This window comes from Durotheca rogersii, assembly GCF_024521655.1.
Source record: "Durotheca rogersii strain YMJ 92031201 chromosome Unknown GGS23scaffold_33, whole genome shotgun sequence".
Classification (NCBI taxonomy): domain Eukaryota; kingdom Fungi; phylum Ascomycota; class Sordariomycetes; order Xylariales; family Xylariaceae; genus Durotheca; species Durotheca rogersii.
In genome coordinates, this window is record NW_026251264.1 from 142,975 (window position 1) to 167,989 (window position 25,015).

At 55.8% G+C, this 25,015-nt stretch overlaps 3 protein-coding genes across 3 annotated transcripts; 2 read left to right on the plus strand and 1 right to left on the minus strand.

Annotated features, from left to right (window-relative positions):
* Positions 1-10,928: 10,928 nt before the first annotated feature.
* On the plus strand, positions 10,929-11,444 carry GGS23DRAFT_600471 (uncharacterized protein; the record flags this gene model as incomplete). The annotated part of the gene is made up of 1 exon (XM_051519071.1): positions 10,929-11,444. The coding sequence occupies one exon, from the start codon at positions 10,929-10,931 to the stop codon at positions 11,442-11,444; it is 516 nt and encodes a 171-aa protein (XP_051368052.1).
* A 799-nt stretch (positions 11,445-12,243) lies between these two features.
* On the minus strand, positions 12,244-14,830 carry GGS23DRAFT_585979 (kynureninase). Its single transcript, XM_051517409.1, has 5 exons — positions 14,420-14,830; positions 14,223-14,338; positions 13,963-14,120; positions 13,450-13,811; positions 12,244-13,394 (listed from the first exon to the last, which is right to left on the minus strand). Coding segments are annotated over exons 2-5 (1,446 nt in total). The 5' UTR covers positions 14,225-14,338; positions 14,420-14,830; the 3' UTR covers positions 12,244-12,470.
* A 6,477-nt stretch (positions 14,831-21,307) lies between these two features.
* On the plus strand, positions 21,308-24,449 carry GGS23DRAFT_607566 (NAD-specific glutamate dehydrogenase; the record flags this gene model as incomplete). The annotated part of the gene is made up of 2 exons (XM_051520069.1): positions 21,308-21,476; positions 21,529-24,449. 2 exons carry the CDS (start codon positions 21,308-21,310, stop codon positions 24,447-24,449), a joined length of 3,090 nt encoding a protein of 1,029 aa, XP_051368054.1.
* Positions 24,450-25,015: the final 566 nt, after the last annotated feature.

A 25,015-nucleotide genomic window follows, 5' to 3' on the forward strand; every position in this document is an offset into this window, starting at 1 on the left:
CAATAGGCTCGCTTCGGAGCATTTTTCTAAGAATACAGGGAAACAGGCAGCGTTTAGTAGTACTATGCCAACCACTGCTCTCTCTCTCTCTCTCTCTCTCTAAGAGCTGTCGGACATCTAGGTACGGCTCGCCTTACGAGAATTTGCAGCTATTAGTATAGCCAACTGGATATAGTTCAGCTATCGATCTGCAGATATTCCGACCTCCAACCTCCCAGGGCTGTGCGTTTCGGGTCTTCAGATTACTGACGTTGCTGGTAAGTTCGGCTGATTACCATTTCATTACATCTAGTAACATCGCCCATAACACGTGGCGTTAGCCAGATCTGCCTGGTTGTTGGCTCGTCCCGGCGGTACGGTCGAAGCAAGGGGCGTGTAAGAAACCTCATGGAAATCCGAGACCCCTGAGAGAAAAATATTTTGCTACCCGCTATCGACGGGATACAAGCCATGCTGTTAATAATAATATTGGGTGAGATGGCTACTGGAACAGAGTCACCACAGCCGCTAGACTCCCACTTTCTCGCTGATATCGCGATCGTCATCCCCAGGCCGGGGAAATCGACATGCTCCAGCTACCAAGTACTCGTTTACAGTACAAGACACTGTACGTGATATTGGACGGTGTTTATCTTCAACCCTGCCACTTCCAACTCCCTGAAGCCGTCATCAAGTGCTATCGGCACTCATCACGGCGATCACATACCCCGTGGATGTGGGGCACGGATCCGAGTGGTGGGTTTCAGAGTCAGAAGCTAAGCTAGGCTTGCGATCGATGCATACCTAGTTGATATTACCCTCGTGGACTCACTACGGCCATACTTTGCTTCTTCTGGGAGGGAGCTCTCACGCGCGCCGAGCTCGATATAAGTATCTCGAGAATTTCGGCTGCTTCATTCGAAATCCTAACCGCAATGGGAGCATACTAGCCAGCCGTGCCTAGGACTGCATGTACCGGCCACGATATGCATCTGATTCATCTGGATCTCGCGATCCCGGATACCCCCCCCCCCCGCCTTACCCTCAGACCTCCGCTTACTACATTGGATAGGGCGCCCCAGTCTTAGCCGAGTTAACGTGGTGTTCTCAAGTACTAGCAAGGTGCAATATGCACTCGCAGAACGTGGTGGCAACGTTTGTTTATCCTGCGGCATACCCACGGGCCTCTCGGGAAGGGCTTCTAGTCCCCTTGGGGGTCTAAGTATACGAAAGCTCACCAAAGTATTGGGTTCTGTCGATGTGGCTGGTACGACCACGACGAAAGGCCTTGGGCCCCCGCGAGGCATGTGACAGTTAAAGATACCATTTGTCAAAATCGAAAGGAAGAGGCCGTGAGCTCCTCTAGACCCTAGTCGGCACTACCGCACGCAGATGACCACGGTTTGTGGCTAATTCTTTGCTCCCATGTGCCACCTAGAACGCCCAAAGAACGTGAGGAACATTCTCGCGAGACTCGATAGTACTCACCTGCTCGACGAATGGCAACACCTACCCAATCCCGGGAACAAATAATAAAATTACGAGTAACCTCGAGGCAAGAGAAAGGCGCGGACATCAAGGACAAGCTCCAGCGTGTGCGCGTATTCGAGGCTGGGTTTGGAGCGTTTAGGGCGTCGCTTAGACCCTAAGGGTTTCCGGAATATCATGATTTGCCGAAAGCATGCAAATTGCCGCATTACGGAGCAAGGATCAGTTAAGACATGCCCGAGGCGGCGGAATTCTAGCTGCCAAAATTCAATGGCCCCTAGATAAGACGCCAAAACAATAGCCATCGCGGGCTGGCAAACTCGGTAGGCGACGCTTCAAGCGGCGGGCTCCGACAGGAGAACTGGAGGGCGAACCGCGGTCTGGAGCTCGTTGTGATGTTACCTCTACCTGGCCCAGCACTAGGGGGCCCGCCAGGCGTTCTTACTATCAAGTGTTGCCAAAGCGTGGCTGTTCACCAGGGTGAGGCCACAGCTACTATTCGCATAGGGAGATAGTGAGAGCTTGCTTACTCGATATACGTTGGCGAGTGCTAAACGAACGGCACCTCCGACGGGATTCCTTGCGGCAGCCACTCGCACAGCTGCGTAGGACTTTGGGAGTCGGGAAATAAAGCGAGGTGACGTGGTGGGTGTTTTTGCGCTGGCATCGATCCAGAGCAAGCCACGATCAGTCAAAACAGCCACCGCACTGGGCTAGTATGTTTCATACACACACAGGCAGGCGACCAGGCACAGGTTTTCGACCGCACACAGGCATCTCTCGAGGACGTAACCTGGGGGAGGGCGGTGCTGGACAGGACGGACCCGAGGAAAAGACCGGAAACGTTAGGACGGAGACGATGGGCTACGAATCGCTGCTTCGGCAGCGGTAGGCGCGAACTCGCGAGCTGGGCAAGTGTTTCATAATTAGCGAAGGATTCTCGAATGGCGATTTAGCGCCCCATTTCATGACACGGGGGGGCACATGCTAGGCGCCAGTCGAGGTGGTACACAGTCGCGCCGACTCTGACGATGATGGCCAATCCCGTTGGCGTCGTGTCGGAGCCGGGGGCGAGTAGAGGGTTAGGATGCGTGCTCGAGACGAATGCACCACCGGTCGTCCTTCTTATCCTCTCGCCCGTTCTCGCCCACACGCGTCCGGATACCCATACATGCATGCGTACCGATGGACATACATAACCCCTCACATCGCGTTGTCTCTCGCCCTCTCTGCGTGTCTCTTTACCGCCTTCAACTCCCGCCCCAAGTGCCACGCAGAAGCATCAGCACCAAGCGCCAAGCACCGAGCTGACAGGTCTTCCGGTCTAAGCCAACCTACAGTGTACATCACGGGATATCTCACATCGCACAAGCCTAGAGCTGATGCGAATCCTTCCGCGAAAATGATGACGATGACGACGACGGCGACGATGATGCTGATTATGACGGCGGTAGTACAGTGTATTACGCTGAGGAGAAGTTGCCTCAGGGTGCACTAACAATTTTTTACCGCTCATCTCCTCCTCGTGTAACGCGCGTGAGGGAGAGACAAGAGGTTTGTTGTGGTTACTCCAAGTCTACACCACGCCGTAGCCTTTAACGGCTCCGAATCTCTCTCGCTCTGTCTTCGGCCGGTATTGGTATGGCTTCTACTTACTCTTTTTTCTTCTTCATGTTCTTCCTTGTTTTGCCCGTCTACAATGCGTTACCATCTAGGTACCGAGAGCAGCCTGGTTGTCGATGTGTATCTATCCCCTGTCTTTTTGGCGAAGGATACTTGGGTTTTTTTTCTCTCTCTCTCTTCCCTTCCATGTTGTCGAATTATACTCTTCTTACTATTATACGCCCGCTCTGCAAGGGTAAGAAGTTAAGTCCTGTTGTTTCACTCGTGTTCGTGTCCTTGACAATTCCATCAACTCGTGTGCAACTGTACGAAGACATGCATATATACGACATCCAGCCTCCCCCTGCCTCGCCGTATGGCTTGTCAGCAGTTGGAGAGGCCAAGACCTCTCTCTCATCAGAGCATTTTAGTGGATTTGCCTCTTGTGTCATGCCCCGGAGATGCAGCCTCTGGAGAGGGCTCGCTCACCTTCCTAGACACGCATGCGCTTGCATAGAACCCAAGCTTGACCGGTTGAAACCTGATCTCGCCCTCAGCTGTTCCGCCAAGACAATACCTGGGCATTCGAAGCCTCGCTAACCTGCTTCCTCCGCCAGCTTCCTCCGCCACAGTCTCCGTCGGTATAGAGCTCGCTATCTCTGCCGCCGCCTCCCGCCGCCTGCCCTGACGAGAAGGTACACGGTCCAGTTCAGGCCGCTCGAGGAGGCTTGGATTCGCCAACGATCGAAATCGCACCGTAAACTAACGACTGGCAACTCGCGGGAGTAGCAGTGCAGGGCATGCATCTAGTAGTCGCAGTCCTCGCTGCCATCGTCTCGCGGCCCCTAAGCCCGGCGTAGACTTTTGCATTCCAAGGAAATCCCACACGGACGCCGGCTTTCGGAGTCTCGGCTCGCTCACCCTGGCAAGAGAGGACGAGCTAGCGCATACGCAATTTTCGGATCTTGTCAGACCTATCGTACCCGTCAAATCCTCTCGATTGCAATATTTGGCCCTCGGGACTGCTGGGGTCGCTGGTGCATGCTGACCGACTGCAGAGGGAGTCTGTGTAGCCGTCGCCCTCTACGTTGGCTGCGAGGCTGACATCTCCCGGGTTCCTCCGGCAATAGATCTTCCTGGGCAATCTATGAGTCAAAATCTTCATGATACCTCAGTCTGAGTGGGGGCTCGATAGGCCTCTCCTCCGTCCAAGTGTGCACATCTATCAGCTCTGACCGGAGGTATCATCTGCTTACGCCCGCCGAGAAGGCTCTTGTCAGCAGTAGCGGCGGCGGCGGCGGCGACCATTCTGGGGCCCCTAGATTCCAGAATTTTAACGAGGGATACGACCGATAGGTACATCTAGGATAGAGATATGGCCTCGGGCGTTTGCCTCCTCCATCTCAGCGTCATTTACTCCCCCGCATCCACCCCTTTTCTTTTTTTTCTTTTTCTACACCGGCCACGGTTTGTCGAACTCCAGCGTAGTCAGTGCCTCAAACGATGGGGGCACATCTCAGCTACAGCGTTGAATTTACGCTTACTTCTCTGCGAGTCTGGCTTGTGCTGTGCGTCTCGCCCGTTGTCTGGGGAGAGACGCAAGCCTTGGCCAACTAGGGACTCAAATTGATTCTTACTACCTTCGGGCGCACGGAGGTCATTCTAATGACGGGAAACTTGGAAATAGGGGCCCCGGGGTAGGCTCGGCCGAATTCCAAAAGCCATCAGCCAAACCCTATCTCCGCTGCGGCCGCAGACGCAGAACGAGCAGAGGCAGCCACTGTAGATCCGGCGTTTCGGGTATCAGTACCTACTCGCTTTATGAGCCGGCAATAGGTAGGTAAGCAAGCTAGTTGACCAGGTCGATCTCTTCCTCGTAGCAGGCTCGGAAGAAGTGCCGGCAGGTCAAGACGGACGGAGGGATGGACGCCCGACCAAGCTGCCGCCCCCTCTTCGGCGCACGCGGGTATGGGCGTACGTAGGTATGTTCGGTGCGACATATACAGACATATAGACGTAGGTATAACGTTTACAAGCACACTCACATGCATATGATCTGATCCGATAGAATTGCCTCCTACTCCCTCACCCTTTTGGCGTCGTCTGAATAGTAGGTAGATGGTGATAGGAGGGAAAGGGGAAATTGGCTGGCGAGTCACGTTAGCCAATTCATTTCCCTTGCGGTGGCGGATCACGAGACAGGAGGAAAGCGGACGCCTGCGGGCGACGTGTATACGCGTGAAGGGCCGTGGGTTGTCCAGAGGAGGCGTCGTTTATCGATCTGCTGGTGTGCCGTCCTTGTGTCTGTAGGTATCTCTGTCAGTTGCGTAGGTGACCGGTAGAGAACCTGGGTGATCGTATCATGCGTGCCGCATCGTGCATCATACCGACATACATTACCCACGCCTGCGTCCACACCGGCAACCAGGTCCGCGTCTCGGTAGACCAGCTTCGCATCCCCTCCCTGCGTAGCGGGGCGGAGCGGGCGCGGGCGCGGACGGGAGAAGGTTAGTAGTTAGCGAGCGACGAGGCGGACAAGACAGGCCAGCGGCTCAGGGGCGACGCGCGCACCAGGTATGTAGGTATGTCTGTGCGCTTGCCTGCCTGGGCTTGCCCATAGGGCGGGCAGGCCTGCGCGCGCGTACATGGGCGACGAGACAGGGCGAGACGACGTGAGACGAGACGAAACGCCGATCTCGTCTCCTTTTCTTTTCTCTCCCTTCCCCGCCTCCCCCCCCCCCCCCCTTCTGTCGGCCACCGGGAAGGCGAGGGAGTGGAGGGGGCGGCAGCAGCCTACGTAGTAGGAGCAGAAGATCCGCTCGTCGGCCGTCCGTCCGCAGTCGTCGCGAGGAGGCAGACCAGTCAGCTTGCGCAGACACGGGACAGCGGCGCGCGCGCACGCGCCCATTCACGCATGCATGTGCGCTGTACGCTGGACGCAGGTCGCAAGGGGGAGAGGGAGGCGTTACCGGCCGCCCGTCCGTTCGATGGCTCGTCGCCCCCCCGCGCTGTTCCCGCTCGGTCCTGCTGCTCGTCCCCCTCCCCTTCCCTCCCCCCCCTTTCTTCTGCTCCCCCCACGTCCTCCCGCCGGCCGGCTCGCAACCGTTTCCCTTCGCGGACGTAGGCGAGGCAGGCCGCGATATGCATGCGTGCGTGCGTTGCGCGGGTGTGCGCGCTCATGTGAGCAGACGGGCAGGCGGGCGGGCAGGCAGGCTCTCGGGTCGCGGCCTGCGAGAGAGGCGAGGGAGCGACAGAGAGCGCGTAGATTGGCGAGGCGGAGAGGGCGAGAACCGGCCGCGCCCGCAGCTGCAGCAGGCCACCCACCCATGCGCCGCTCTTGTTTGATCCGACTCCCAGCCCGAGGCAGAGGCAAGTTTGGTTCCGCTCTTCCCCTCCCTGCCTCCCTCCCTCCTCCTCGGTCGGCCGGGGTTCATCTGCGCGAAGTAGCAATTCCTGGTCGACTCGCGGATCCGGGGGGGGGAGCAAAGGAGGGGTGGCCCCGAGGAAAAGTTCCCCCCCACGAGGCGGTGTTTCCCTCGCTGGAGAGCTTCCCGGGAGCCGTTGCGATTTTCGATTCTCTGGCTCGCCCTCTGCCCGCGTTCCCGGCTCCCCGTCCTGCTCTCGCGCGCCCGTCAGGCATGATTGGCAGATGAGTGTGTTAGGCGTGGGCGTGTTTGGTGTGCTTGTGTCACGATGTAGCGAGGGCGAGGCCTTGCTTGCCGTCCCGAGTGTGTTGATCGTACGCGAATCGTGGTGTGTTGATCTCATGCGTGCCCTGGGTAGCATACCTCTACTCGTAGGCATAGGTTGTTCGATTTATGACGAGTCACGCCCGGGCATAGGCCTACTTATCATTGGGGGCGAGGAGGATGAGCTCGCCGTGGTGCTGTGCTACTCCGGGATGCATGGAGGTAGGTACGCGTAACCTTCGTATCGCATCTCCCTGCTTGACCGGGGGCCCGAGTAAGACGTGACGATGGTATGGAAGCCAGTCCAGGGATATGCGGAAGGGAAAGGGGACTAGAAGCCGTGGAGGTGGCAACGATTCCTCATCACACATGATCTCGTTGCAACCCTACAATCGTTCTCCCAGGGGGCCTGGAGCTGGATGCGTTCTGGGCCAGTCCGGCCTGTTCAGCTCAACCTGGTTCTCGGGCCCCAGGACGTATGCATCATGTACGTGCTATATGGGAATTGCAACCTGACATACGACGGAGGCGTCGGGGTGGCCATACTTGTTGCGTGTCGTCCTCGTCTCTCCGTCTCCCACTCGATCCCGCACATACGCACTATCGCGACGCGATTCGCTATACCAGGGGTCGCAGACCGGCCGCTCAGCATCCCGACCGAGGCAAGGGAGGCTCGCCAACCCCTAAGATCTCGAGGCAATATTGTGCTCTCGCAGATTCCGCCGAGGTAGACCTCATGCATGCATAGGTAGCTTATTCATTGATGCGACGTCGAACCTGGCGTTTGTTAAGATGAAAAGGAGGGAGGGGGAGGAAAGCTTGATTGCGTGATCTGTATGCGCGAGCGAACCCGGAACCCGGACTCGACGCGTGTAGACGTACCATACACGTATATAAATATATACCACACATACTATATATACCAACTGCGTATGTGTATGGGTGTGGGTGTGTGCAGGACAACGCATGCGGTAGGTAAGCAGAGCCGGTGTGTCGTGTGTTCTATGCCTGGGTAGACGGTTCTGATAGGCACGTAAGTACGGATATCAGTCTACACAGTGACAGATGCGCGGGAGAAATCGACAGCCTTCCCGGGGAACTAGTCCTGGGGCACCCGGGAGCTCTCGCCATCGTCACATGAAATAAATCCATGCGCAGTCGTCATGCAGTGCTTCAATATTTCATGTCGGCGGTCGAAGGCGTCGTAGGTGCTCCTGCTAGATCCGGATGAGCGCATACCCTTCTCTCCTCTCCCGCTTGATCGGATCGGCTGGTTGGGTTTAAAAAATAAATAAAAAAAGAGATTGATCTCTTTTTCTAATCTTCTCTCATTACTGTGTCCAGGGGAGCGCAATTTAGTAAGCCTAGAAGAATAACAGATTCGTTGCCGTCGTACCCCGGACCCGGAACTCCTCGCTCGTCCCATCGTCGCAATCCTTGCTGCCGTCGAGGTTTATCTCCCGCACCCGCCTCTCTTCTCGCCTCGACCGCCACGCACACATGCCGGCTTCGTAGCCGAGACAGGCCGTCGCCTCGTCGCATCCACTAGCCTCCCTCGCCCACGGACAAATTTCCCTTGCTTCCGTCACTGCCCACCTATTCGGAACGCCTTCGCCGGCTCGGACGGGTCTTGAAGAACCCGCCAGGACAGCTCGCTCTTATCTGCGTCTAGTATTTCGCCTCCCGCCCACCAAGCAAGCCCGCCCTTCCGCGTCTGTTCCCCGTCGCCTCGCACTCTTTGCCCAAGGCTGCTGCTGCTGCTGCTGCTGCTGCTCTAGCTGCTCTTGAAGCAGTTAAATTTGCCGAAGGAGAAGCGCCAAGGACCTCGATGCACGCCATGGCGGCTCGCGGTGATGCTGGTGCCGAAGTGGCGGCCGCCGAAGTGCTTGGTGTAGAAGAAAGGCATGTCGTCGTTCGTATCGACTGATGGATCGTGTTGACCTAGTGCCTGTGAGGCTGGTCAGTACTACGGATCGGCCGGTAGGTAGACAAGAGCCGGTAAAGGGGCGTTGGGTTGAGTTGGGTAGGGTTGGATTGGATTGGATTGGTGCTCACCGGTGCCGATTGGATCTCGACGCAGTAGAACACACGGCAGTTGTCTCCCTAGCGGTAGTTACGATGCCTGGTATGTGCCGTACGTGTGCGTGAGTAAGAGGCGTTTGTGTAAGCGCAGGCGGAGTGACGGAGGCGGTATGTAGGTCCTAGGTAGGTGATGTAGAGAAGAGCAAAGAAGAGAAAATCACGGTAAAAATCGGCGGGCGGGGAAGATGGACCTGTTGACGAACAGAGCTGAGCAGCAGACACGACGCAGAGGTGCGAAACCAAGGTCGATATCTCTCGTCCTCGGAGCCAGTCCGTTCGCCGCCCCGGTTGCCTCCGCAGACCTAAGACCTCCTGGGGATAGGCGAGCACTGAGCGTAGCGCGTAGGAAGCGGTCGAAGTCTGGCCAAGGCGCGTAATCTGCCAATATCCGAGAGAAACGTGTGTGGCGCGGGCCTTGAATTCCAAACCACCGCCCTCGCCGAGACCCGTCCATTGGGCGGCGTCCACTCAGGCAGGTTAGATAGTGCACCGCCAAATCGCCAAATGCGTCACGCGCCGGAAGCGCCACTCGCCAACAGCTGAGAGAAAAGGAGAAAAGGGAGGACCAGGCCATCGTGACCAATTAAATCTCAGGGTACGTGATCTACCTCTTAGAGATACCTACCTCCCAAAGCTAAGGAACCTAACATTTCTAAGTACCTAAGTACCTAACCTCAGGTACCTTGCCTCCAAGGCCCACTTCCATTGGATCTTATCAGCCACGTACCCACCTGAGGTACCTGCTACCAGCTGTCGGGCACTTGTTCTCTCTGGATCCCATTGACATCGACATCGGTTGACGTGAGGGGATTCCCAGTTTCTACCCTACGAGAATTGGCCTGACCACTCCAGACCAGAGATTCGTGCATACCTACCTACCGATTTCGACTGCTACCTAAAACTTGGACAAATCGTATTGTCAGGTATACCCACGGTTAATTCGTAGATAGCAGCCAACAAGTCAGAGCACAACGAAACCTCCCTGATATAGGTAGGTATCAATAAGGCTGTTCTGCTCAGGGAGGGGCTGGGTAGTGCCTCTCCGATTCTGACCTCATAATGGGCATAGTGCTCACAGCCTTTAAAGGTGACGTCTGGGAACTCTGATTACGGGCTCGAGTCTTATGGCACTCTCCCTTCTGTTGCTTCTTAATACGGGCGTATCGAGTACGGAGGCGGATGCGGTGCCACGGGTTGAACTACCTACTACTACCAAAGTTCGCACAGCTTAGATACAATAAATGTCAAAGAGAGTACTGCAAATACTCTTAACCAGTTCGCGTGTAATATATATATGTGTGTATGCATATTTAAATTTACGCCCGGCTGGCTCCGACTTTGCAAACCCAAGGTCTTGACTAACCAGCGATATCGTCGTGAAGGAGCTAAGGTCGCGGCACTCCTAGGATTTTCTGCAATCCCAACACACAATCACCATACAGATAGGAGAACAAGAAGATACGCGAGGCCATCTGCGTAGGTAACAAGTAAAGACGGGGGGGATACAATATTTGTACGTGGTTATCTCTCTATCACTCCCCCAAGAACATCCAGACAAGCACATCTACCTTTCGAGACTCTGCCTCAGCTCGAACCGGCGTACCGTGTCACGGCCGTCGCATACCTCGAGTGTAACCAACCGCTACCGCGTGCAATGGGCTCCGTCTATACGGCTACGTGCGTACAAAATAGTAGCACCTTTCTAGCATGCTGAGCTAGGTTGTGTAGTTGCCGGTGTAGACTGCTCCCGTCGTTCTCTGCGGTCCCCCTATGCTACCACGCTCCATCATAACACAGCCCGCGTGTAAATCAAGACGAGGGGATGTCCGAAACGTCCATGTGCGTCTTCGTCTACCTTCGTAGCGACGGCATTGCAACCATGAGCATGGCACGAGACCGAAGAAGGACGCACGCCCCCCTCCCGATACGTATAAATATCCGTCCCGCCCGTCCGCCTCCTCGTTCCTCCTCGGGCGGCCGCTTGGCCTCGCCGACGATACTCGCATATCATAGCAAACAACCAAGTACACCACGAAGACGAAGAAGCCAAGCCTACAATATAATATCCTCATCTCATGTCACTCCATCATGCTCCTTAGCCAGATCCTCCTCTCTGCCCTTCTCATAGCCGCGCCCTCTGCCCTCGGCCTCCCGCTGTGGCCCACCGTCTTCCCCACCGGCCTGAACATCACCGACACCAACCCTACCACCTCCAATTTGACCTACAAATTGCCGTGGCAGTGCTTCACCCACTCCGGATCGACAGCGATCTGCCCCGGAGTAGCGGCGCCCGCTCCGTACCCCCGACTGGGCTTAGCCGGCCGCACCGCCTCCGGGTCGCCGCAGCCCCCGATCACGTCGGCCGGCGCACTCCGCTTAAGGGATGACGGTCCGACGCGCAGCACCCTAAGCTCCGGGCTCACAGACACCCTGAGCCCCGGACTCACAGACACCTTCTCGATTCTTTGGGTCACCATAGAGCAGCTGCCCACCTTAGATAGCCATACCCTGCCACCCAGAGCACCCCCCCTGACCACCGAGGCCGCGACACCCTCCCTGATCGTCACCACCTCGGCGCCCGCCAGCCCCCTCGGCTGCCGCTAGCAGCGCTGACCAGGACGACGCCGCGTAAGGCCGGAACCGAAAGCCGCGGGCCGGACCCCAGGCCCCGGACGGGCAGAGAGCCGCCGGTCGTCGCCGTGCGGCGAGCAGGCGTGCCGGCGTCCGCTTGCATCCATCCCCAGCGCGACCAGGGGCTACGTGGAGGCGGGCGAGGAAAGACGCGAGCGGGTACAGGGAGTAAGTAGGTAAACCTCGAGGACGCGGGCTGTGTGGTCAAGGGGGCGGCGAGGGGGTACCTGCCCACCGGTGGCCGTCCCGGGAAAGCTAGCGACAGGGCGACCGTGGAAGGACGAATGGGGCTGAGCCGCTGCGAGAAGTGGGCGGTACACGGGAATCTAGACGGCGGGACGAGCAAGCTTTGCGGTAGAGAAATAAGGAGAAGTCGGGCACACGTCCGCTCACTCGCCCGGGGCACGGCGTGGCCGTTTTTTTGCAGATGCTATCATGGGTGCTGGATATGCAGTGTTAGTTACTAGGTAAGTCGCCCTCCATAGTAGCGTCGGGCGCGACGTGAAAATGAAGATCCGTTGCTATTTGCTCGTTCGTTTGTTAGGCACAAGCAAGAAGAGAAACGGGTGCCTCCGACGCGAAGCCTGCCTTGGTTGAGAAGCTATAGTACTGCATTTTTTGTTGTTGGCTGTCGTTCATCGTTCCGTAAGTCAGGTATTGTAAGGAGGGTGTGTTGGCGAGTGGCAGTGCATGGGCAGACGGTTCGCGATGTTCCCTACCGAGGATGACTTGGATACGACAATATATGCCAATCACATAGACGACAACAAAGTTCCCAGAGGGTCCGTGTAAACTATTTACCTGAGCAGATAATTGCCTAAGCGAAAAGCGTATACATGAGCCGAATCGCCACATATATATCCTGTCTTATTTACTTTGTTCGTACCTTCAATCTCCCCCTGCCTTCTGCAGATAGCCGCCAGTTAGAATCCTTTTTGCCCTTGATGGCTAGCTACACGATAGTACCCCCAGACGACTCGGAGAAGGGATGGTATGGGGTTATGCTGGCTTGCTAGCTATACGCAGAGCTGATTCGAAAGCCTCGGTGAAGTTAACGCAGTCGTAGAAAGAGTTATATAGGGGCGCCGGGGCTACGCGGATCACGTCCGGCCTCCTCTCGTCGACGATAACACCATGCCTCTCCAACTCTTTCGTTACGGCATCTAGCAAGTTGTCCCCCAGTAACAGGCTCAGTTGGGCGCCGCGCTGGTCGGGGTCGAGCGGCGTGATGACCCTAAACAGCTTCTTTACGTCCTCGGGTAGCACCGAGATGCACTGCTCGAGGAACGCGGTGAGCTTCTTGGACTTCTCCCGCAACGCCGAGACACCACCGGCGAGCTCGAAGACCTCTAGCGACGCGCTCAAGCTCGTAATGTCGAGGATGCTGGGGTTGCTGAGCTGGAACCCGGCTGCCCCCTTTACCGGGTGAAATCTGGTCTCCATGCGAAAGCGGGTTGCCTTGTCATTCCCCCACCATCCCGACAGTCGTTTGCGGTACCCCCTCTCGGGTTCCTCGTCGGTGACGGCTGTGGTCACGGAGCTGTCCCGCGAATTGATGAATAAGCCCCCGATACAACCTGGCCCGCCGTTGAGATACTTGTAAGTGCACCAGGCTGCCGCATCTACATCCCAGTCACGCAGGGAGAGAGGCACGTTTCCCACCGCATGGGCCAGATCCCAGATGACGAGGATATCGTGCTTGTGGGCGAACGCGGTGATGGTCGGGATGTCAAACAACTGACCGGTGTAGTACTGGATGCCGGGAAGCAGTATGAGAGCCGTGTCGGAGGCGTGCTTTGAGATGATCGACTGGATGTCGTAAGTGGAGACCATACCGGTACCCTCCGAGTAGGGTGACTTCACCGTCACCATGGAGGTTTCCGGAGAGAGACCGTGGTGCCGGATCTGGCTCTCTACGACAAACTGTCACATCTCAGCACGCGTGCACTCCTCTGCCGCCATGAGGGCTAGGCCTTACGTGATCGCTTGGAAATGCCTTGGTCTCCAGGATGATCTTGTGCCTACCCTTGGGGTCGGGACGGTAGAAGGTAGACATCAATAGGTGAAGATTTGCCGTCAAGGTCTGCATGACGGCAACGTCTGATTCGTCGGCACCGACGATGGGAGCCATCAATTTGGCCGCCCGGGCATCTGCATCTAGCCAGGTCGGTAGAGGCGAGTCGGTAAGGGGTTTGAAGTGCCCCTGAACACCTTGGGTGGCCCAGGTTTGGAGGTACTGGCTGATGCGAGTCGCAGTTCGTTTGGGCTGCAGTCCCAGGGAATTCCCGCATAGGTATGTACATGCGGTTGCCTCATCGGCTGGGGCGGCAGTATTACCATCTACAGAAGTTCAGCATGAGCGAAGGCTCTCCCGTCTCTCTCTCCCTCTCTTCCCCCCTCTCTCTGCCTTTGCCTACCCCCTTTCTCCCCCTTTGGGTATGTGTCCGTCTCTCTCGCTAGGATTCGAAAGAGGCAACTGGAGCTAGTTCACCTTGCTGTTTCTCCAACGTTACCCGTTTGATATCCTCCTTGGTGGGGATGAGAAATTCATCTCTCAGATGGCGGAGGCCGTCTTCCCCATCCAGGACTTCAGCCTGAGCACGTAGGTTCGCAAACCGATATTGGGATTGGTCGGATGAGGCGGCCATCCTAGCTACACATGTAAGTATAGATGGCGATATGGGGCCTCGATATGGGATGCAGACGTCGATGCGGCGAGAATGGGTGGGCGTAGGCAGTCGGGCTACCTACATGTAGGATCACGGAGGGGACCGTTAGGTAGCAAGTAAGGTGGTTAGCGATTCCCGAGTACCGTGTTGGCAATCCTTGGCCAGCCCAGGGTAAGTGTCAAGGTTGATGAATCCAACCTTGAAGGTTTTAGTAAAAAGAATGGACGATGGGATGAAGACGGGCCGTGTGGACGGGGACGGAGAGACGGTAGAACTTGCGTGGTAATAGGTAAGTAGTTTAGTGCACCTGCTAGGGACGGGGAGGGGTTTCCGTCCGATTGACGGAAACGGGGTTCGGTACGCCGGGTCTACCTCCTCCCCCAAGTACCGTTCCGCAGGCCTGCCTGCTCCGATCAGGTAGCCCTCGTCTGCGTAGAAGGTAGCCAAGAAGGTACCTAGCAGGTATCCGTGGATGAGAGTTAGGTATACCTGCCTACAGGTAGATATATACCATAATAGATGACATCACAAATTGCCCCTCGCCGTTTGCTGGTCCCTCCCCTCCTTTTTTTTCCGAAATAGGGGCAGGCGGGGTTGGATCGGACAGCACAAGTCGGCGCAGACCGTATCAGAGCCACCGTGTTAATTGAGTAAAACGACTGCGACTCTACACAACATCAGGTACCTGCGAGAACCACGTAAAAAGATTTAGCCCCCCCCCCTCTTTTTTTTCACCACACTACCTACCTATCCCTTGCTTGCCTGCGCGTCATCTTTTATAGAGGTAGGTACCCAATCTGCCTCTAGAGGTACCTACCCAAGTCACGGCGAAAGTATACTCTCAGTTGTTTTGGGCACAACTCTTGGGTGATCAACGGGATGCAAGTCATTCAATTCCGCATATTACGTATCTGCCTGCCTACCTGCCTAGGTAGGTAGACTAGGTTGGCTGCCGCTTTCCCGCGATTTCAGCTGAGCAGTGATATTCCTGTTAGTCATAATCGTCCAACTAGGGCAAATCGGTGACATGTTTATACGCAACCATCTCTCTCTCGTCGTGATACATACGAGTAGGTAAATGTAGTCTGGCTGATGGTACGTCTGATCGCGCCTGTGCGCCGATCTACTCCCTTTCGACCGCCTCACGAAGCCGGAATCCCTCCAGCTAGGCTAATCTATGTAGATTAACGTCCGTAACGTGCCTACAGCTTACACCAGACGTCGTGTCGCACTGCTATCTAACAAGCTTCGTCAAGCTTTCTCATGCGGATCAAGTAGATTGCGCAGACTGTTCTGCGACGCGGCAGAGCGCGAGGAGGGAGCGAGGATGGTGGCAATTTTCCCACGTCGTCGCTGCGGTGGAACGCCGGCATGGAAGGTGAGGGTGCTTCTCTACCCCGAGTTAATATCTGCCCGCCGAGTCGTCCCGGTTCGCTAGGTAATATGCCGAGTGTGGTATGAAGCCGTGAGGGCACGAAGACACGACGACAGACGTGAGGGGGATGCGAATCCCTTCCAGTTAGTCGCGCACTAGCCGCGATCAATAGGTAGATCGATAACTTCCCGTCGCGCGGCCTTCTCCGTCACCCACCGGTTAATCTGAAGCGCGGACATAGGCACGCCATCGCCGTGTATTGCACATCAGACATCAGATGAGCGCCGGCGTAGCGGTTCTAAACGATGATTGCCATATGATTGCATGTCCCGAGCCGTTCCTGAATTAGACGGACTAGTCGAGCTTCCTCGCGGTCTCCGTATGGGTATGGCTAAATGTCAGGGTTAACCTCTGGCCTCCCCTTGAGCTGAGAGGGCAATTGCATGTACCCGACATAATATCGGATCGAGCCGTGAGGTCGCAATATCACGCCCTTCTTTTGCCATATTGTGTGGTCCTAAATGAGAAAGCCTAGGGTTGGTTAGAACTGACTACTCCGCTGACAGTAGGGCTTAAGGGCCACTTTTTAGGGGACGAGGAAGGAGAGCAGGCGAATTTCATTTTCAAGACTCGGCAGCTATAACAGCGCACACAATTTCTCGTGAGGCAGAGCTCGAACGGCTCCAAGTCTGGCACGTATGCGTAAAATCGTTGACAGGCAGCGTTGGCAGGGCAAAAAACGTGGATAGGGTTAAAAATAGCTTGACGGTACTGGACAGTCTAGCCAAGGGCATCGTCGCTTAAGGACCTAAACTGTGCGATGCTAGAGCTGGGGCTCCTCTGCGTATCATGTGGGACCGTAAACATCTCCCCAACTTCTGGTGCCCCCACCTCTCTCTCTTTTTTTTTTTTTTTTTTTGGGTGGTACGCTACCGGGGCATTGAGGCCGCTCCAGGGCAATATAATAGGAAATATGTGAGCAAGTTGAGCGAGAAACGTTGGTCGAAGACTCGAGGAGTGCCGTTCCGAGTCCGAACTAGCCCAATCGTGGAATTGCGGTAAAAGCAGCCGGCGTGGAGCTGGTTATGGATGCGGTTGAGAACAAACGGGCGAACAGTTAGTCAACACAACTTCCTTCCATCCTGGACTCGACGAGGGACAACATATGATTGTCACTGCAGTGCCACCGAGCACGTATCGTCTGCGAAGGGCTCCGCAGGGAGATGAAGGTATGATTTTGCTTCGGGATCTCTACCAATTCGCATGACGTTGTTTTCGCGACAGATGTCGCCATGAAAAAGTGAAGGCCTACTCAGGGGGAGAGAGGAAAAGAAGTCATCGAGCCACTGACCTCGCAACGAGTTAGTAATGGAAAGTCCAAAGTCCTCCCGATCCCTGAATCCGACAGTACGCGCCGGCGGGCCAAGAACCAGACGCCGAGCTATCACGAGGGCTCGAGTCGCCTGGCGTCAAATCGGTCGACCTCGTGCTGCTTCATTGGGCTCGAAAAAGGCTTGCTATCATGTAATATGGGGGTAATGGAAAACCAGCCTGGCATACTTTTACGTTCCGGTTCCTGTTGAAATCGCGGGGCGAAGTGGGGCCCAGCCAAGTCACCCGAGAGGTATATTGGGCCGGGGCAACCGCGGGCCATGCTGTAGGGGGAGTTGCGGACTGAGACGGAAAAATGGTAGGAGCCGGTTAAGGGTGCGTATTGTTAGGTACTTGAATTTACGTACAAAATCCGACGTATGGTACCTTAGGTACATACCTACCTAGGTACATCAGAAAGCAACCCTAACCCCCATACGATCCCCCCCCTTCCGTTCCATGCACCGTACTCAATGCATTCTGACTGTATGAGTACACCGTCCTGTCGTACAGGAGGTAAGGCAGGAGGTAGGTAGGAGGTAGGTAGGCAGGTCGGTATGCATCCGCTTATCCCAGATCCATCCCAGGTTACAACGGTACTTACTTCCGTTGTAGGTACGCGTAACCCATGCGCACATTTGGAGCTCTCTGCATGACAGGCGCCTCCAACAGACGGCCTGCCATTACGATCCCCGATAGGTTCCGTGCACGCCTCTGGAAGCCTCACGACGATGCTCTTCTCTGTCGTTGAATTCGCTCTCGTCGGTGCTGTCGCGGATCAATTCTGTCTTGGGACCCTCCCTTCACCCCTCAGCACCCGTAGCTCGAGGTGTTTCCACCTCGAAATTGACTCATCAGCCTCAGCAGTTGCGCAACGGCCGTCATCGGTCTCGCAGGACACCCATGGAAGAGGCGGTAAAGATATCACACACCCTCATCCTCACCCGCGACCCGTGACCTGTATCGAGCTTGTTCGCTCCGTTGGACCTGAGACTCCCGTGCATGGCGTCGGTGAAACGATCCTATCGAAATAACCGAGCCCATGGTCGTGGCCATGGTTGAGGGAACATCTCAATCGCCCGCCAGCAGGTCAATCGGTTTGATTTCCCTTCGCGGTCGGACAGGAGCTAGTCAACAAAGTACGACAGCATGACACGCATATGGCATATGTTGAGAAGCCCGTCCGCGGACAAGATTGGAAGCTGGCAATCTGCAGCAGCAACTCCAAACCGGCTCCAAACTACCGAAACCAGACCCCAGCCCTGTCCCAGGGAAAGAAAAGAACGTTTCCCGTGGGATCCGCATGGGCGTGTAAGCGGCCAAGGTCCTCGTTTTTTCTGCTATGTATGCAATCTTGCTTATACATGGGTATGCCGAACGGGGGCAGATAGGTCGGCGTTCGTGATGTGGTGGAGGGCGTGGCGGCGTCGGCGGCGGCGACGGCGACCCGGTTGACCTGAGAATCGCCAAGAGCGTACCCCAGGCCAGGGTTTTTCGTCTACCTCGAATAGCCGGGGGGAGGCGGGGACGTCCAAAAATAATACGTATTATGGTGGTATAGGATGGTAATAGCAATGGGCAGCTGGTCTTGAGGGTGTAAGCCAGTCGGCACCCGGGATTATGTACCCTGATCGTTACTCATAAAAATCCTCGAGCAGTTGGGCGACATGGGAATGGTAATGAGGAGACCCATACTGATCCACCGCTAACCCCGGCCCGACGCGGCATGTGATGCTCTGGTGCTGTCTTCGAAACGTGTTCTAGGCGTCGACGGCCCTGGGCGAGTTGGTCATTAGGCCTCATCACGGACTCTTCCTTCACGTCCTTCCCCTACCCGTCTCTCCGAGGTCGAATTCCTCCGGTGGAGGGAGCGCGGGGTGACTCGTCACCGCAGGTACGCAAGTACCTCTCCATACAATACAGGTGACACGGTACCGCGGATGCGTGGATCTTCAGGTACCGTCCTGCTGGGCCAATGGCAGCGCCGCCCACGGCCCGTTCCAGTTTAGCTGCATGGCTAGACCCGACTTCTCTTGCCTCTTGCGTTCACCGTGACGGATGGAAAGTGGATTGCAGCAGTCTTCGATGTGTTTTCTTTTGTTCCTTCCACGCCCCCTCCAGGACAGCCGGCAAGCAAGCCGTTGCCTCGACGTCTGGTCCACCGTAAAATACTCTGCTTTCGGGCCACTTACCGTCCATTCCGTCCCTACACGCCTCTGGTACGGCTTCGCCTCAAGGTACCTCCCAGCCAGAATACATAGCACGAAGTACCGGTGTGCAACACGAGAAGGAAGCCGTAAAACTGGCGAGAGGGTGGAAGCGCGTCCGGCTCAACAGGGGATGGATTTGCTTGCTGTGCGGGTGCTAGCTGGGGGTTGATGGTGCAAGACGGACACCCAAGGGAGGGCCATAATATAGGTAGGTACGAGAGCGGGCTTAGAAGAAGGTGAGACAGGTAGGTACCTAAGGTAGGGAGGTACTTAAGGTTAGGTACGTAAGGGCCCCGAGAGGTATCTGCCTCCGTGGTATTGCCCCTTGGTATACTCGAGTCGGTGACAAAACAGCGAACCCGCTTACAATTCGATGTACACGATACATCCCACCCCCAACGCAGCACCAGCAACCAGCACAGCGAAAGCACTGCCAGTTGCTATCGTGCCCGGGCATTCCCTCTACACGTATGTGTATTAGCTGTGGACGGGTTTGCACGGATTCTTCCCTCCCAGGTCCTCTTTTTTTCGCCCATGCTTGCTTATATATAAGAAGCTGTTGGGTCCCCTTTTTTCACGATCGTCTCCAATTGACAATGGCCATGGGCAAAGTCAACAACAACAACGACTCGGTTCTCTGAATCGCTACGTTCCTCTCCCAGTCCGTCCAAGCCGTTCTACCTCGATCTCCTCCTGCCTCTCTTCTATTGCCATCCCGTCTCCGGCCTCGCCTAGAGCGCTACCTTACTCCTCGCCACACCCTCCCATCCTCGCACCAACCACCCCTTACCGTCATCTACTCTATAATCCGCCTGTCACCTCTCTCCCTTGCCATCTTCGCCTGTAGGCTGTCGTAGATTACCTACGTGCTACTACTCACTATATTCTCGCATATCCGTCTCCGTCTCCATTGCCACAACCGTAACCGCAACCGCGTACATCCTGCACCCCTACTTGTCCTCGAAACCGAAGCTATTGAGCTGCAGAGGACCGGTCCCCTGGTCTATCTACCGACATATAGAATAATAAAAGACCAAGAAAAGGTAGACCTCGACCCCCTCTGCTACGCTGTATCCGGCTCGGCCCCGTGGTTTGAAGCGTGCCGACCAGCCTTGCATCGCCTTGAGGAGGGTGCCACCGCCCTTCTCGCAGCGCCGGCCCGCAACCAATCAACCGGCTAGCCGTCCACACAGTCCTAGTGCTGCTGCTGGTTGTCTCTCCGTATACTGTTATCACCTTATACCAAACCATTCCTTTACAGCCCTCCCTCGCCGATCTTCGATCTATCCAACCGGGCTGACACACGTGCAGATCTCGCAGGTTGCTTCTTGCCTTCGGTTAGACTTGACGGCCCGTCATTGGTTTGGCCGTACGACCATTGTGCGTTCCGTGAGATTAAATCGCACCCCGGAGAGAGACATACGCTCTCGCTCTTGTGAGGTACGTCTCTTTATCGTTCAGCCTGTTTTGTCCATGTCATGAAGTTTCTCGACCCAAGGGACCGGGGGAGAGAGGGGGGGCCGCACGGGAAGTGAGAACAACTCAGAGCTGCTCGGGCTGTCGAACGGTGAAGGGAAACTCCTGGCCCCTCTCAAGACGGTACGGTGTCGACGTGGAGCAGCGGCAGTATCCTTGTTTCCCTACTCGATACTACGTCGAACTTGCGTTGCGAGATACACCATCTCTTTTCCCTTATCATGTTCGGCATGGGCCCCCCTTCGCCCTCAATTTACGTGGTTCCGGCTCCTCACGGTCCCGACTAACGCCGCTGCGATTCTGTACTACACACACCCTTTCCACCTCTTTTCCCCATCGTACTCCATTCCATTTCACCAGTCACCAGAACCATCGCCGGCCAATGTCTGTCAAGGCGAGCTATCTGTATCGTTAGCATGGCAATGACATTTTCCGCGCTATCCTGTTGATTTATTTCCTGGTCGATCGATCGATCGATCTCGATCATCCCCCTCTAACCCCTATATAAGCAAGTGTACTCTCTCCGTCTTCCAACATGTTCGGACACAGTTCCACTGGACAGACTCATCTTTCCTCATCTTATTTATCCCCAGCACCCTGCGCATATCGGTCTCTCCTCTCTTCGCAACCATGGCGATCAAGGCGTTGACCATCCAGACGACTAACTTATCTCTGGGTAGCTCTCTTGATTATATCGACTCTGAAGAGCCACTCGAGGTTCTCAACACCCTGAGCATGGCTTCAAACGGGATAGTCCCGCCGCCTCTTCACCCTTCACCCCAGCCCACACACGTCTCTGTGCCGCTGGGGAGCGTCGGCAGCAATGGCCACAAGGTTCTGCGTTCTGCTACGGTAGGATACATCGCTCCTGAGTTTAAGGGCCGTGGTGAGCAGATCAATCATGGTAAGTCTAACAAACTCGTACCGAACCTACCGAACCTACTGACGCCCAAAAGTCAAGGGTATAATCCGCAAGCAGGATTGGATCCCCGAATCGCATCTCGACGAGCAGGTCTCGTGGTTCTATAACGAGCTTGGCATCGACGATGTCTACTTCCAGATGGAGACTGCTGACGTTATCGCCACCCACATCACCTCCATGTATGCCGCCAAGGTTGCGGCGTACTCCCGAGTGGACAAGCGAGAGGAGATTCGCTTGGACATGGAGGCTACCGATCATGCTATTTACATCGACACAAGCGTGCCCGGGAAGAGTTCGCTTCAGGGTCCGCGGTTTGAGAACCAGTTAGAGGCCAAGTATCTAGACCACTCCGACCCTAAGAAGCGCTTTCGAGTTGAGACCTTCCGCTCTCCCGGTACTATATCCAACGACCCTGCCTCCAAGGCTTCGCTGCGGTGTTACTTCGTCTATCAGTGCCTATTCGTGGACCCCAACGCCGAGCCGGACGAGACCCGGCTCGAGGTCATCAGCGATCGGATGTTTCTAACCAAGGCGACTAAGAACACCAGGCAGATTTACGGTGATATCATCAAACTCGCCGTCTCTAGGACGGGACCTGTTATTGAGGTCTTCGATATCGAAGGGACGGAAGAGAAACGTCTCGTTATGGCTTTCCGCGCCCGCACTGCGCGCGGTATCTTCAGTGCGCTGAGCGATCTCTATCACTACTACGGAGTTACCAGCACCAGGAAGTACGTGGAGCAATTCTCCAACGGCATCACTGTTATGAGCATCTACCTGAAGCCGGCGACGAATCTGGACACCAAGCTCATGCCGATCGAACAATCGATTCACCAGATCACCAAAGAGATTTCCCTGCTGTACTGCATACCTCAGAACAAGCTTCACTCCTTGTTTGCGTCTGGGGAGTTGAGTCTTCAGGAGACGGTATACGGCCACTGCGTTTGGGTCTTCGTCCAGCACTTCCTCAACCGCCTCGGCACGGAGTACGTGTCCATCATGCAATCCTTGGATCCGAAGAACCAAGCCCACGTAGAGATCCTCTCCAAGCTGAAGAGACGCCTCCGCACCGAAACGTTCACCCCAGACTACATTCTCGAGATCATCTCCTCGTACCCTAAGCTTGTCCGACTGCTGTATGCCGCATTCGCTAGCATCCATCTGAGTGTCGGCCCGGGCTTCGAGAAGAGTGTCATCGCGCCGACGCCCTCTGTAGAAGTTCTGTCTGATGCTAAACTTAAGGATGAGATCACACGGGAAGTGTCTAACGAGCATGAGGAAATGGTGATGACCGCCTTCCGCATCTTCAACAACGCCGTGCTCAAGACGAATTACTTCACGCCCACAAAGGTTGCCCTCAGCTTCCGCCTAGACCCGTCGTTCCTACCGCAGGTAGAATACCCCAAGCGCCTATACGGGATGTTCCTCGTAATAAGCGCAGAGGCGCGCGGATTTCACTTGCGCTTCAAGGATGTGGCTCGAGGCGGCATCCGGATCGTCAAGTCTCGTAGCAAGGAGGCCTACAGTATCAATGCTAGGAATCTGTTCGACGAGAACTACGCCCTTGCAAGCACCCAGCAGCGCAAGAATAAGGATATCCCGGAGGGCGGTTCGAAGGGCGTGATCCTGCTTGACGCCAAACAGCAGGACCGTCCGCGCGAGGCGTTTGAGAAGTACATTGACAGTATCTTGGATCTTCTTCTTCCCGCCCAGACCCCCGGCATCAAGAACCCGATCGTGGACCTCTACCGCAAGGAAGAAATCTTATTCTTGGGGCCGGACGAGAACACCGCTGATCTCGTCGACTGGGCGACCGAGCACGCTCGTGCCCGCGGTGCACCCTGGTGGAAGTCGTTCTTCACCGGAAAGTCGCCGAGTCTGGGCGGTATCCCCCACGACGAGTACGGCATGACGACGTTGTCCGTCCGGGAATACGTCAATGGTATCTACCGCAAGCTGAACCTCGATCCCTCCACCGTCAAGAAGATGCAGACGGGCGGTCCAGACGGCGATCTCGGCAGCAACGAAATCATCTTGAGCAACGAGAAGTACACGGCCATCGTCGATGGGTCCGGAGTACTCGTCGACCCCCAAGGCATCGACAAGGAGGAGCTCATACGCCTAGCCAAGAAGCGCGTCATGATCTCACAATTCGACCTCTCCAAGCTGTCTAAAGACGGCTACAGGGTCTTGTGCGACGAAAGCAACGTCACGTTGCCTAACGGAGAGGTGGTCGGCAACGGCACGCCGTTCCGCAACTTCTACCATCTCCGGGACTCCGGACTCACGGACTGCTTCGTGCCATGTGGTGGGCGCCCGGAGTCGATCGATCTGTCGACGGTGTCGAAGCTGATTAAGGACGGCAAGACGACGATACCATATATCGTGGAGGGCGCGAACCTGTTCATCACGCAGGACGCGAAACTGCGCCTCGAGGAGGCGGGCTGCATCCTGTTCAAGGACGCGTCGGCGAATAAGGGCGGCGTGACATCGTCGTCGCTCGAGGTGCTCGCATCGCTGAGCTTCGATGACGCTGGGTTCGTCGAGAACATGTGCCACGATTCTCGGGGAGAGGTGCCCGATTTCTACAAGGCGTACGTCAAGCAGGTGCAGGCTACGATCCAGGAGAACGCGCGGCTCGAGTTTGAGGCCATCTGGCGCGAAAACGCGCAGACGGGCGTGCCACGGTCCGTGCTGTCGGACACACTGTCGCTCGCCATCACGACGCTGGATGAGGAACTCCAGCACTCAGACCTCTGGAATAACGAGAAGATCCGCCGCTCCGTCCTCGCCGACGCCCTACCTAAGCTGCTCATCGATAAGATCGGCCTTGACACCGTCATTACCCGCGTCCCTGACGCATACCTCCGCGCCATCTTCGGCAGCTACCTCGCCTCCCGCTTCGTGTACGAGTTTGGCAGCAACCCGAGCCAGTTTGCGTTTTACGACTTGTAAGTTCTCACCCTAGTTTACCTTTCACCCCCCTTTTCCTTCAGTCCCCATTGCTTCCCCCATTTTACCCCTCGATCCTGAGCTAATGATACCCGTCTGCGTAGCATGTCCAAGAGGATGGCCAACATTAAGTAAGCGCCGCCATCGACGAATGATCGACGTATATACATATATTACATATGTTCACGCCTGGTTTTCTTCTTGTTTGACGTTCTATTTGAACTCTCGAAACGTTTTCTCCATCGTCTATGCGTGATCCGAAAAAGGAGGGAAGTGGCAAGAGGAAGGGGAAGAAGTAACGAAGATAGAGGAAAATCCTGACACAAAACAAAAAGGCGGCAGACAGAGCGACGTAATTTCGATGTATTTGTGTTTTTGCTCCTTTCCTGCTCGTGTCGTGTGGATGCCGAGCAACGACGATGAAAGGGTAGAGGGAGAAAGGAACAAGTAGAAGAAGCCGATCGGCGCCAGTTTCCGTTGAAAAAGGAGACGCGTGTCAATATTTTATAAAGGTACAATCTAAGGATAGACAAGCCGACGTGTTCTAACACTCGCGCTCATACGCATAC